Genomic DNA, 13,778 nt, shown 5'->3' with positions numbered 1-13,778 from the left:
TGTCATTGAATGAAGAAAAATAATATATTCCAAGAAAAACTTGACTATTTTATTTCACAAGAATGTGACCCTGTGAATGCAGGGAAATTGCAAGGAGATACTTTGCTATATTCTTATGCAAAAAAATCTTTCAATAAAAAACTAGTCAGTTTTAACCCCATCAAAATTGGATGGGATGAAACTTACATAAATTATAAGATTATATTGTTGAAGTGAAGCAACATATGAAGTCTCGTCTTTGCTGAACTGGCTACTAATGCTCACCTCTCAATGACAAACCTCACTTCTCCAGTAATTATTACTTCAACAGTGAGCCAAGGAAATTACTAGATGGTGTCAAAATCTTGTTACAAGTTAAACCAATAGTCTAATAACAAACAGACCTAAGACTTTTTGAACATGGATGTAATTTTTTGCAATCCCTTTTCATCATTCCTTTTCTGAGATGATCTTCCCCTGTTGGCAGTACTTTTCTGAGATGCTTTCCCTTTATTTGCATTATTCCCCCCTTGAAAGTCCTGGACCTGTTAATAAAACAAATGGACAGTCTCATCAACCAACAAGTTGAATAGTCTAAGTTCAAAGGACATGAGCAATATTGCTAAAATTTGAATGCATGTGCAGTTGCATTATCTGAACTGAAATTTATTACAGGAATCTAACGACATTTGCAGAATTAAAGCTATTTTCTGCTGATGTAACTGTACTAAAAATATAGTAAAGGATACACTAGAAACTGAAAGTTATTTTCAGTTGCACTGATTCTTACAGTGCAGCTTATTGCTCATTCTTATATTAAGATAAATCACAGTTGCTAACAAAGATTACAAAGCCTTAGCACTGCTGCAGGTTGTTTGTCAACAATTGTCTGAAGCTCTAGTGCTCAGATACAGAAAGTATTAAGATTGTAAAATAAGATATGTTAGTTCATTATCTAAAACCCAATATTATTTTCTAGTACAAAATGTGTATTGAATTGAAGTTATCAAAGAAGTGTCACCCCTAAATGACTGGCAGTTCAAACTTCAAAGAAGTGAAAATCTTGTTAGACAATCAGAAACGCAGAAAGATTTTCTTATTCTTGATAATTACTTGTGATGTTTCTTATTATTACGATTCTTTATATCTTCTTTCCTTTAGTTCATCAGGAAATTACCAAAGCAACAGCACATAAAACAATAGACACCAGATGTAGGCACTATGCCAGGGAAAAACCCCCCTCGAGGGGAAAACTCAGTCAAGAAATTCTTCTTTTCGATAGTATTCTTTGAGACTCTTCACCCTAGACCAAGATAAAGACCTTCCCTCCACACCAAGTCAGTCTCCCAGAATTTCGACCTCTTTCCAGCAACTTCGACTAGGCAACAACTTCCGGGAATTGGCAGCTTCCGGCAACAAAGAAACTTGGAAGACTTCGATCTCCCAATACAAGACATGAAAAAGGGAGAGAGAGAGACACCAAAATTTCGATTTTTCCTTTCTCCTTAGACTTCTCCAAACTCGCACTCACTTCGGCTTCCCAACAACAGACTTCGCACTTTTCCCAGCTACAAGAGATATCGAACTTGTGTGAGAGAGTGATGCACCAAATGAATTTGATGTGCTTGTATTTATGGGCTCCATGTGAGGTCAAATAGGGTCCTTAGGCCAACTTGATCTTCTACTAGGCCGACATGGTGTGGAGGATACATAAATCTTATTTGACTCAATACTTAACCTTTTACATGATTCAAAAGCCCAAGAAAGGTCTCTTTAAAAGTGCAATGACTCTATTGACTTAGAATAAATCCTAGAAGTCCTCAATGGGGACTTTGACCTAAAACAAGGTGACCCAAGCATGAAACCCATGCTTTAATAAGTCACAATAATAATAATAATAATTATTTTCTTTATTCTTTTGATAAGTACATTACATGATGACTCAAATACATTAAATGAAGACCAAACCTAGTTACATTTTCCAACACTCCCTCTTAACTAGGGAGGTATTCATCATATACAAATACAATGGAAGTGTAATGTTCCTAATGGAAATATACAATGATAAACAAAGCAAACATAGTCAAAAACACACAAAAGAAACTCAATCATCAGAACACCATTTAAAAGCCAAAAACTGCGTTGTTGAGCCATTTTATTATAATATGAAGAGGGTACAATGAGGTGCTGGAAAAAGTGCACCTGGGCTTGCTCAAGGCAAGCTAGCTAAGTCCAAATGAATAATAAGAAGTCCCCCTCAAATATGTTGCTGCTCTATCTCTTGGCTTTGTGCTGAACTACCCAGAAATAATAAATACGCTGCTGGGTGTGAAGATCTGTTGCTAGGGCCACCTCCGGTGCTCAGAAAATTCCGGGAAATTAACCCCAGCCTCTCCACCAATAACCCATAAAAACCCACAAAGGAATAGGCCAAATGTTGACGTCAAAATTTCGGCCAAAATTTCCCTTAGCTCCTTTAGTTGTTGCCTAGATTGGGACCCCTGTTTGACCCCTCAAATCTGCCCAAAAAATTCTGCCAAATTATTTCTGAGGTTCTTGTCAAAAACCCAGAAAGGGTTTGTTCTAGTTCTGATGCTCCAAAACTGACCCCAAATGCTTGGTCCTCCTCCACAAGCAAAAGATGTAGCCTGTAGAAGATGTTGCATTTGTTGCTCCACCAAAATGCTAAAAAAGCCCCCACAACACTTCTTCAGACTCCACCTCAAGTTTTAGGCCCAAACTCCCTTCGCTCCTCAACTCACAAGTGTGTCTCTTCCAAGCACTGCGCAATTCCTGCATTGTTGCTAGTGTCTCCTCCACACAAACTCGCACTCCCACTACTAGAACAATCGCAAAAGGATGGAACTCCCTCCTTGGGCTGGCACTCGAAGTCCACCAAAGCAAGGGTTGAGATCTCCGCTTGGAGACACTCGTGTGCTAAACAACACTTGCAGACTTAACTTCCGTTCAAGCGTGCTATGTCAAAGACAAGTTTCTGAATAAATGAATGAATGACCAAAATGAGTGCCTCTTGTTCTATTTATCAAAGAGCATCCAAGATGCCCATGTGGCCCCAACTCGACTTTCCCCACCCAACTTCGCTCCAATGAGAGTGTGTTGCCTATGTGGGCCGCAATTTTCTATGAGTGGCCCCCACGTACCACTAGTGGCTCGATTTTCTCCTCCATCCTCTAATGTTTGGGCTCACATTTGATCAAAAATACATGTGGGGCCTCTAAACCCACACTTCCTAAGTGCTAATGTGAATTAATTCAAAATTGGCCAAAAATTGATATTTGCCTCAACAATTTTGCTAAGTGGGAATATCACAGGAAGATCTCAAACTATATGAACCTTGAAGAGCTTTAGGCTCCGCAATGCCATGGACTAGATTCCTGATCAGGGCAATCTATCCATTGGTCTCTCAACAATTTAGGCACCGCAATGCCATGGACTAGATTCTTGACCAGGGCAATCTATCCATGTAGGAATAAGATGGACTCAAACATTCAACCTCTCTAGGTACCATCAGGCTTACTATCTAACCATCAACCAAAAATCCATGTACGTGTCAGAGCTCAATGACCAAAACCACCTTTCCAACTTCAGGACCTAGACATCAACACAAAGTGTCAGCCAGATGTCTTCACAGACAATGCTTCACTTACAATGCCTCAACTCTCCTAGATCCAACAGATCAAGGATAACCAATCTCTCCCAATCAAATTGATTGGTAACTAACATGCTATATCTAAGACTTTTGTGATCCATAATGTAGAAGAAAGTCTTTCCGATTAATCACATTGTTAGGATTTGGTCAACATTTCCAACCAACTAATGTGGTTCATCTTCAGGACTAGGTGAGAAATCCAAAGATCAAAAGGAATAAATAGTAAGGCTAATTTTGGGCAATGTTGCATCCTTACTATTTATTCCTTTTGATTGTTGGATTTCTCACCTAGTCCTGAGGATGAACCACATTAGTTGGTTCGAAACGTCAACCAAATCCTAATAATGTGATTAATCCGAAAGACTTTCTTCTAAACCAACATGCTATCAAAACTTTCGAAAGATTCACCTGTACAAAGACAACCCTAATCAATAATATACTTTCACATGTACAAAAAAACAAACCTTCAGGTTCGTTCTAGATGCTGCTCCTCAACTCAGTAGGACTATCAACTGATGTAATAGCCCTGGTAAAAATTCCATGTAATAAAAGTTAATAAAGGCAAAAATAATAACCACGGTTGATGTGACACTTGTTCCAAGCTGAATGTTGGGCAAAACATCATAGTGTGGGTGTTCATTGGCTTATTATGGCTACGGAAATTGGCAAAGGAAATGGCTAAGGCTTTGGAAAGGCAAAATGGCATTTTTGGCACATTTATTTATGAAAATAATGGAAATTAGGAGAAAAGGAAGGTGAAATGTCATAGGTTGCATGTGAGGAGGAAAATGAAGGAAAATAATGAAAAATGAAGAAAATAGAAGCCTAAATGATAAAAAGGTTTCTGAGGATCAGTTTGTAACCTTTTGTCATATAAGTTTTGGAGCTATCTCATTATTCTCTCCCCCTCTCACACTCTTGGAGCACTTTGGCATTGGATCAAGAAAGACAAAGAAGGCAAGAGGAAGCAAAGATCAAGCAACTACAGTGGTATTCTTTGCAAGTATCGATTTACATGTGTATTTTCCTTGCTAGATTTGGCATGCATGGTATTGCATGTGGTTCTTTTGCCGTTATGGCATGGGTTTTGCTAGTGTGACAATGTTTTCAGCCTAGCCTTGCCATTTCCAGATAGCCATGGAGTGATGGGGTTCTCATGTTCTGGTTGAGTTGGATTGTCGGATGGATTCAAAGCTGAGTAAGAAGGATCTCCAAATGATAGAACACAAGACCTAGTAACCCCTGAACCAAACTATGGGTTGTAGTAAAGCCAGATTTTGTGTTGCCTCAGTGGGCCTAGGAATCCTTGTCGGTGAATGGCAGGATATACGGTAAAGCCAAAACGTGGTTTGCTCTCTGTTTGGCCTAGTAATCCTGGGTTGGGATATGCGGTAAAGCCTAGAGAGTGGGTCTCGGTTTAGGGCCTAGTGATCTGGTGTGGATTGCGGTAAAGCCTGAGAGACTAGGAGACAGGAAAATTCCTCACAGTGTAGGTGGAGAAATCCGGTGGCATCCATGCTTGTTTGGCCTAGTGATCGGGTGGAGATCATGGTAAAACTTGTTATTACACGTTCATTGTATTGGCCTAGTGATTCAGGATGGATTATGGTAAAGCCTGGTTTCTGTTGATGAGGGTGAGGTAGTTTAGCCTAGGGATGCCCTGGTTTGTTCTTTTGGTTTGAGTCCTACATTCATGCTTGGAATATGGCATGGGGGTGAATGGCTGAAGAGAGATTTGGCTCAGCCATTCTATGGTCGGGTGGAACGTGGTAGTCCCATCCTGGGTTTGGATTTTGCATCATCAATATGAGGTTATTTCTCCTTGTATTTCTATGAGTATTATATTGATTTATATGTGGATCATATGGTTGTGATTTCATTGGTATTTCTGTTGTTATTATGCTGGTTATGTATGTGTTTTATGATAGTGGCTATGTATGGCTCTCATCATGTTTTTACTTGTAAATGAATGGACAATGTATCTATGACCTAATAGATGATAATGTAGCAAATGATATGAGGGAACAATGGTTCTTAGCGATTCTCAGATAAGTATGAGATCCCTATGCTTAAATCTGTTGTTTACACCTATAGATTACATATTTGTGATATGTTTGACGAAATGCCTGTCATGGCTAGTAGGGGTCCGGTTAAGGGCTTATTCAAGTATTTACTTTTGCATCATTGTTTCCCTGTTATCTTACTATTTTGAAGGTGCCATTCAATTTTGGGCAATGACCTGGGCTCTGGGCCTGAAAAAGTGGCACAAATCCCGAGAACGCTGGCACAACACTGAACTAAAATAGTCCCTGGACATTGGCATGCCTTGTCATGAGAGCGTCCAAAGCCTCCTAGATGCAGGCAGGCCTATAGCATGAGAGCATCCAGAGGTCTAGTGGTCAAAAACTTCAGTGGTACCCAGAGGCTAGCTACTCGAGTGGTTGGAATGGTCCCTAGGAGTCCTGTAGTTGATGTGGAAGGTCTATATGTTGTGTTTCTGTCGATTCCACTTCCTTAAGGTCACATAGGAAGTTGCATCCAATCATAGTAGCCTCTCGTCACATGTTTACCCTGGTTGGCCAGTTACTTGGGTAGATGTGGGAGGAGGGTGTTACAACCGAATCTTTAACAGAAGATTCCTCAATTATACACTTTCCTTTCCTATCATGTAGCAACATATCCTTTGAAATTCATTAATCAAAACCAAGCTATGCCCTCCCTCTCAACCAAGAAGCATCTCTTCATCCGGACTCCCTCTTAATCTTAGGGAGATCTCTTCTATTCATGCTTACCCAGGGAGATCAGCTTCTTCTTTTCGTCATTAGAGAATCTTTCGTGGCTTCCAACCATTTCATCAGAATTATTATCATCCTCGTCATGCTTGTCACATCGAGCACCTTCACCAAGTTGAATATTATGTACCTACAAAACTTAGATAGCAAGTACAACCAAACCTATAGAAGCATGAAGTTAGCCATATCAGAATCACGGAAGCATTTCATCTTTATACATATCAAATACCTAGACTTAATTACAAACAAGAGACATATACTCTTCAACATCTTGCTAGGGACTTTGTCATAAACCCTAGACTACTTCATAACAACTTTCATTCCATCTAGGGTTTCAATGTTTCTTCCAAAGGTATGACATACCTTACTACAACATGTAGCAAACCCTAGAAACAATTTAGACAAATATAAACCTTTCAAAATTCATATGTTAGACTTCTCACTAGGGTTTCATGCAAATCCTAGATTCCATACAAAAGAGTCAATCAAAACCAATCACAACTTAGTTATTAACATAACCAGCTTCCACTAGGGTTAGTTGCAAACCCTAGATTTCCGATCAATCATCAATCCCAACCAAAACTCAAATTTCAACAATCTTACACAAGTCTCAAATTATCATATTGTTAGCGTATATCAGAGATTTTACTTCGACTAAAGTTCAACTCCAAAAACCTTGAAATTCCATTTTCACAATCTCAACAATCATTAAATAAATAAATCTCATATTGTTATATCACACATACTAGACAATGTAACTACTACTAGGATTTAGCTGCAAACCCTAGATTTTCAAACATCATCATCCTAGAATCTCAAACAAGGACTTCCATTAAATCCTAAGACTTACGATCAATAACTAGGTCAACACACATATCTAGGAATTCATAATCATACATAAGCATATCATATGTCCGACAACATCAATACATCTGACCTAGACCAAGCTAGGGATTTGACCAAAAGGACATATCTATATATACCTAGTTATTCATCATCATGCAAAGGCATTTCATATCATGTGATAGTCAAACCCAACTTCACATATATCAATAGACATATAACAAACTTGATTAGACTAGGGTTTGATCAGACAAACACACACATACCAAGGATATCATTTCTAAGACATTGTAAGGGTTTTGCTCACACATTCCTATTGATTTGGGGTAGCATCGGATGTGCTCTAGCCACAAAAATTGGTGGAGAGGCTAAGGCACATGAGATCTCCAATACCTTGAAAGGGTTTGGGCAGATTCTAAATAGTTTGGGAGATATTAAAATAATTAATATTTTTAATAGAGTCCCTAAGTATAGACTTACGGAAAATAAAATATTAATGTGCATTAATATAAAATTGTTTTAGAAGGGTCCAAAAGTCATGGCTCAAGCCAGATCTAATCTTAGTTGTTGATTAAGGACTTAATCTTGGTCGTTGATTCGTCAACGAGAAAAGTATAAGAGGAGGCTTGAAGGTCACTTGAAGAACATGCTGAGGGGGACCAATCAGTTCAATTTCTGGAGCAGGGTTAGCTAAGAAATTCAACCAGTGGTCTGGTGGGCAGTCAGGAGGCAGCAAGTACGGAGCAAAGAGGCGGGATCAGCCACTAGAGATCAGCGCTGAGGCAGGAGAGGCAGACGCAAAGGCAACAAAAGACTGCGCAGTCACTAGCTAGGCTTGCGTGGGTGACGAAGAGAGGCCAAGGGTTGACACAGTCAAGCTGGGGCTGACACAGAGGGTTTGAGAGCCACGCAAAGGTTAGCGGGCTAACGCTGGGATTGGGAGAAGTGCTGGAGAATTATTTCTCTTTGTGGGTAAGCTAGTTTGGCACCTTGTTGTACTAAAGAATTACTGAATAATAAAATCCTCCCTTACTGCATCAGTTTTCCCACATTGGGTTTTTCCGAGGACTATTGTCCAAAATATCTATGTCAATGTGTTAATACTTGTGCATATGTTTGTTTTTGTATTATGGTGTGATATCTGCAGCAGTATTTATTTTAATGTTTATTGAAGTAATTTCATAAATAACTTATTGTGGAATAAGTAGGAAAAATAAATCAGTTGCTGCAGTGATAGAATTTTCACATGGTATCAGAGCGAGTAATCAGAGACAAAAAGGGAAAATCAATTATGGATCGAGACCACGATGCAGAGGCATCCATGTTAGGGGACTCACAAATTTTCAGAAGATTTCACAAGAGAAAGAGATTTTGATTTCTCTATGTTGGCTTCCAGGCTAGAAGAAGAAGTGGTGTCTATGACTAGTGTTGCGTCATCAGAAGTATGGTATATAGACAATGGAGCTTCGTGGCATATGATAGGAATCAGGGAGTGTTTCTCGGAATATCGAGAAGAGAAGATGAATTTTCAGATCACCATGGGGAACAAGGCAAAGTGTACTCCAGTAGGGAAGGGTACCATAGTTTTTCAAACAGAATCGGGAGAACGGTTTCATGCTACAAATGTGTTGCATGTACCAGGATTGAGGATGAACTTACTTTCCGTGTCGCAACTACAGGGCAAGGGCTATGACGTCTACTTCGTTAAGGAGAAGGTATACGTCAAACACTCAAGTTGGAAAAAAGAAAGTGCAGATCGGGATCAAAAGTAATTGGTTGTATAGATTGCAACTAGAATCACCAATGGCACTAATAGGCAGTCATGGAGACAAGGACTTAAATGAACTATGGCACAGAAGAATGGGTCACTTGCACCATGGAGCTCTGAGAATTCTTAGGAGCACTGTAACAGGAGCTCTGGATCTGAGTACGGAACAAGATGATGTATGCAGGGGATGTGCTCTAGGAAAGTATGCCAAGGCAGTGTTTCCTAGGAGCAAACACAGGGCCAAGAATGTACTAGGATTGATACACTCTGATATCTGCGGACCTATGTCCGTCAAAGCTCTCAGTGGTGTCAAGTATTTCCTTACCTTCATTGATGATCACTCAAGGGAAACTTGGATTTATTTTCGGAAACAAGCATGAGGTTTTTTGTCGATTCAAGGAGTTCAAGGCTCTAGTGGAGAATCCTACTGGGAAGAAAATAAAAGTTTTGCGCTCAGATAACGGTGGAGAATATGTCGATAAGGACTTCACTAATTTTTGCGCTAAGGAGGGCATCAGAAGAGAGCGGACAGCTCCATATAATTCGGAGCAGAATGGGGTAGCAAAAAGAAATAACAAGACTATTGTAGAAGCAGCTAGGTCCATGATGTATGATCAAGATATGCCAAAATTCCTGTGGGCAGAAGCATGCAAGACATCAGTCTATGTTCAGAACAGGACTCCTCATCGAGCAGTAGGCAAGATTACTCTAGAGAAAGTCTTCACAGGGAAGACACCTGAAGTCAGTCATTTTAGGATATTTGGGAGTCTAGCATATTGCCGCATACTCGAAGAAAAGAGGAAGAAGCTGGATCAGACTGCGGAAAAGGGATATCTGGTAGGATATAGCGAGAACGCTAAGGCATACAGAATCTATCTTCTCGGGAGTAGGAAGGTAGTATTACGACAAGATGTAAAGTTCATGGAGGACAGGGCTTTCAGAAGATCTCGCGAGACGCCTTCCGAGGAGCAGTCCAAAGAGGAGTCACTAGTTAAACCTCTTCAACCAACATAAGTAAAGAATTCTTCCTCAGGACAGGAAGATTCTCAGGATCAAGAGGAAGAGCGAACATAAGCACCTGCTGGCAGAGGAAGAACTACCAAGGAACTTCATCATATTCTGCGAGATGTAGAGGACTTCATCGGTGTGCTAATGAATAATAAGAGGGAGCAAAAACAGCCAAATAGATATTAGTTATTAGTAGCTCAGGATGGAGAGCCTGCCAGTTTCATGGAGGCAACTCAACATCAGGTTTGGCTAGATGTGATGGTAGAGGAATACAACTCCATAATGGTAAACAATGTCTGGGAGGTGGTGCCAAGACCTCAAGGCAGATCAATGGTAGCTTCAAGATGGATCTACAAGATCAAATACGCTGCAGACAACAGTGTTGAGAAATACAAGGCCAGGTTTGTGGCTAAGGGGTTTGCTCAAAAAGAAGGGATTGACTATGAGGAGACCTTCGCCCTGGTAGCCAGGTATACATCTATTAGGACCTTGATATCTCTTGCAGCCCAGATGGGATGGGAGATCCATTAGATGGATGTCAAAATGACATTTTTGAATGGGGTAATAGAAGAGGAGGTATACATTGAACAACCAAAAGGCTTTGAGACTTATAAGAAGAAGTCTCATGTATGCAGATTGAAGAAAGCCTTATATGGGCTGAAACAGGCACCGAGAGCATGGTATGGTCGAATAGATGGCTACTTGCAGAAGATGGGGTTTGTCAAGAGTGACGCGAATCCGAATCTCTACTATCTGTTTGTAGAGAATGAGCCGCTAATCTTAGTATTATATGTGGATGATCTCTTTCTAACAAGATCATCTAGACTCATTGGGGACTGCAAGAAGAATCTAGCCACAAAATTCGATATGAAGGATTTGGGATGAATGCACTACATCCTAGGGTTGGAAGTTTGGTAGCAGAAGGGAGAAATCTTCCTCAGGCAAGGGAGGTATGCTATAGAAATCCTGAAAAGATTCGGGATGGAGGACTGTAGACCTATGGCTACACCAATGATCACCAATTGGAAGAAGATTGATGCATCAGAAGACAAGGATGTTGATCCCACCCTATACAGGCAACTCATAGGGTTCCTGATTTATTTGGTCAATAACAGGCCAGAAATTTGCTATGTTGTCAACACCCTCAGTCAGTTCAAGGTGGAACTGAAGAGGGCGCACTGGGCAGGAGCCAAACATGTTCTCAAGTATTTACAAGGAACAGTGGATTATGGACTCTTGTACACCAGGTGTAAGGATATCGGATTGAGTGGATTTATTAATGCAAATTGGGCAGGAAGTTCAGCGGATCAGAAAAGTACCTCTGGGTACTATTTCAACATTGGATCAGGAATGACCTCCTGGTGCAGTAGGAAACAAAAGTTCGTGGCTTTGAGCTCATCTCAGGCAGAATATATGGCTGCAAGCACAGCTTCGTGTGAGGCCATATGGCTTATAAAACTGCTTGTGAACCTATTGAGAAGGAATATGGAGGCAACCAAGATCATGTGTGATAATCAGAGTTGCATCAAACTCTCTGAGAATCCAGTGTTTCATGATAGGTCGAAGCATATTGATATCCAGTGTCACTTTGTCAGGGACTGTTTCCAACGAGGAGTTGTACAGTTGAGCTACACTCCTACAAGAGAACACGTGGCAGACATCCTCACCAAGGCCCTTGGAAAGACACAGTTTGACTACTTCAGGGAAAAGATGGGGATGGTAAAGAACCCATTTCAGTAGCAGAAATGGGAGTGATAACAACAAGGATGCAGAGGGAGTTGCAGCACAGATGCAGTGTTGGGAGAAAGGACCAGCAGCAGCGTGGATGCAATGTTGGGAGAAAGGACCAGTAGCAGCATGGGAGTTGTTGTACAGATGCAGCAGTGGCAGTAGCAGAGCCATGGGCAGCAATACAGGATGCAGCAGTGCAGAGAATGTTGAGAAGGGAGGCTTAGCATCAGCACAAGGACTGATGTCGGATGATCAGGGTGATACTTAGTGAGGAGTATTACTAGAGCACAGTACTCGCTAAGAGGGAGTGTTGATTTGGGGTAGCATCGGATGTGCTTTAGCCACGAAAATTGGTGGAGAGGCTAAGGCACATGAGATTCTTATAGGACATGGTCAACGAGAATTAATTATTGGGGACAGACAGACCGGCAAGACAGCAGTAGCTACAGATACTATTCTTAATCAAAAGAGTCAAATCTCCAATACCCAGAAAGGGTTTGGGTAGGTTCCAAACAGTTTGGGAGATATTAAAATAATTAATATTTTTAATAGAGTCCCTAAGTATAAACTTAGGGAAAATAAAATATTAATGTGAATTAATATAAAACTGTATTAGAAGGGTCCAAAAGTCATGGATCAAGCCAAATCTAATCTTAGTTGTTGATTAGGGACTTAATCTCAGTCATTGATTCGTCAACAAGAAAAGTATAAGAGGAGGCTTGAGGGTCACTTGGAGAACACACTGAGGGAGACCAGCCAGTTCAATTTTTGGAGCGGGGTTCGCTGAGAAATTGAATCAGTGGTCTGGTGAGCAGTCAAGAGGCAGCAAGTACGGGAGCAGAGAGGCGGGATCATCCATTGGAGATCAGCGCTGAGGCAGGAGAGGCAGGCGCAGGGCTTTTCAGACAGACGCAGAGGCAACAGAATACTGTGCAGTCACTAGTTGGGCTTGCATGGGTGACACAGAGAGGCCCAGGGCTGACACAATCAAGCTGGGGTTGACGCAGAGGGTTTGAGAGCCACGCAGAGGTCAGCCGGGTTGACGTTGGGATTGGGAGAAGTGCTGGAGAATTATTTCTCTCTGTGGGTAAGCCAGTTTGGCACCCTATTGTACTGAAGAATTGCTGAATAATAAAATCCTCCCTTGCTGCATTGGTTTTCCCACATTGGGTTTTTCCGGGGACTGTTGTCCAAAATATCTGTGTCAATGTGTTAATACTTGTGCATATGTTTGTTTCTGTATTACGGTGTGATATCTGCAACAATATTTATTTTAATGTTTATTGAAGTAATTTCATAAATAACTTATTGTGGAATAAGTAGGAAAAATAAATCAGTGGCTGCAGTAATAGAATTTTCACAATTCCACCAAACCCTAATGAGATAGGGCTTCAATGTAGAAACATAGCAAACCCAACATTACCAAAACTTCAAAGGTTCTGGATTTTAGACCTTATCATTCAACCCTAACAAAGTTAGGTTTTCTTGATTATACCAAAATCCCAAACATGACATCACCAAAAACTTTCAAGCAACATTTCACAATATCCCTAAATAGTTTAGGGTTTCAAACATTCGCATTAGCATACCATTCGGTTAGGGTTTTCTAGAATCTGTCTAGGGTTCTACAAAATCAGTTAAGAATATGAGTGGGGTGGGTGGATTTATCCAGAGATGATTCACCCAAAACAAGAATCATTATGATTCAATATAGCTAGACATAACAATGTTAGTAATAGACTATCAAATGAATAAACCTTTAATATAAAGAAATCAATGTATTATAGTTTAAGACATACCTTTGTTTCTTGACAAACCTTACTTTGGGTAGCTCTCTTCAAACTCCTTGAGGATCTAGCAGGTGTCTTCCTAATCAAGACAACAGAGGGAGACTAGTGATTAGTATTTAATATAATCAAAACTAAATGAATACATGAAACCAAAAAACTGAAAGGAAATGAGATACTTATCTTAGGGAGTTGTTGGG

General features: G+C 40.4%; 1 protein-coding gene across 2 annotated transcripts in view; it reads right to left on the bottom strand.

The window, feature by feature from the left end:
* Window positions 1–302: 302 nt before the first annotated feature.
* LOC149206862 (ribonuclease H2 subunit B) overlaps window positions 303–13,778 on the bottom strand; it is a 350,779-nt gene continuing 337,303 nt past the window's right edge. For both annotated transcript variants that reach the window (XM_089393809.1, XM_089393808.1), the window contains one exon: window positions 303–524. In XM_089393809.1, the coding sequence (XP_089249935.1) occupies window positions 384–524 (141 nt within the window). In that variant the 3' untranslated portion in view covers window positions 303–383. The remainder of the gene's footprint in view (window positions 525–13,778) is intronic.

Source organism: Pinus tabuliformis, chromosome 1_2, assembly GCF_031772625.1.
Source record: "Pinus tabuliformis cultivar Carrire ecotype Pingquan chromosome 1_2, CPIR1, whole genome shotgun sequence".
NCBI lineage: Eukaryota > Viridiplantae > Streptophyta > Pinopsida > Pinales > Pinaceae > Pinus > Pinus tabuliformis.
This window is presented reverse-complemented; position numbering and strand designations above follow the sequence as displayed.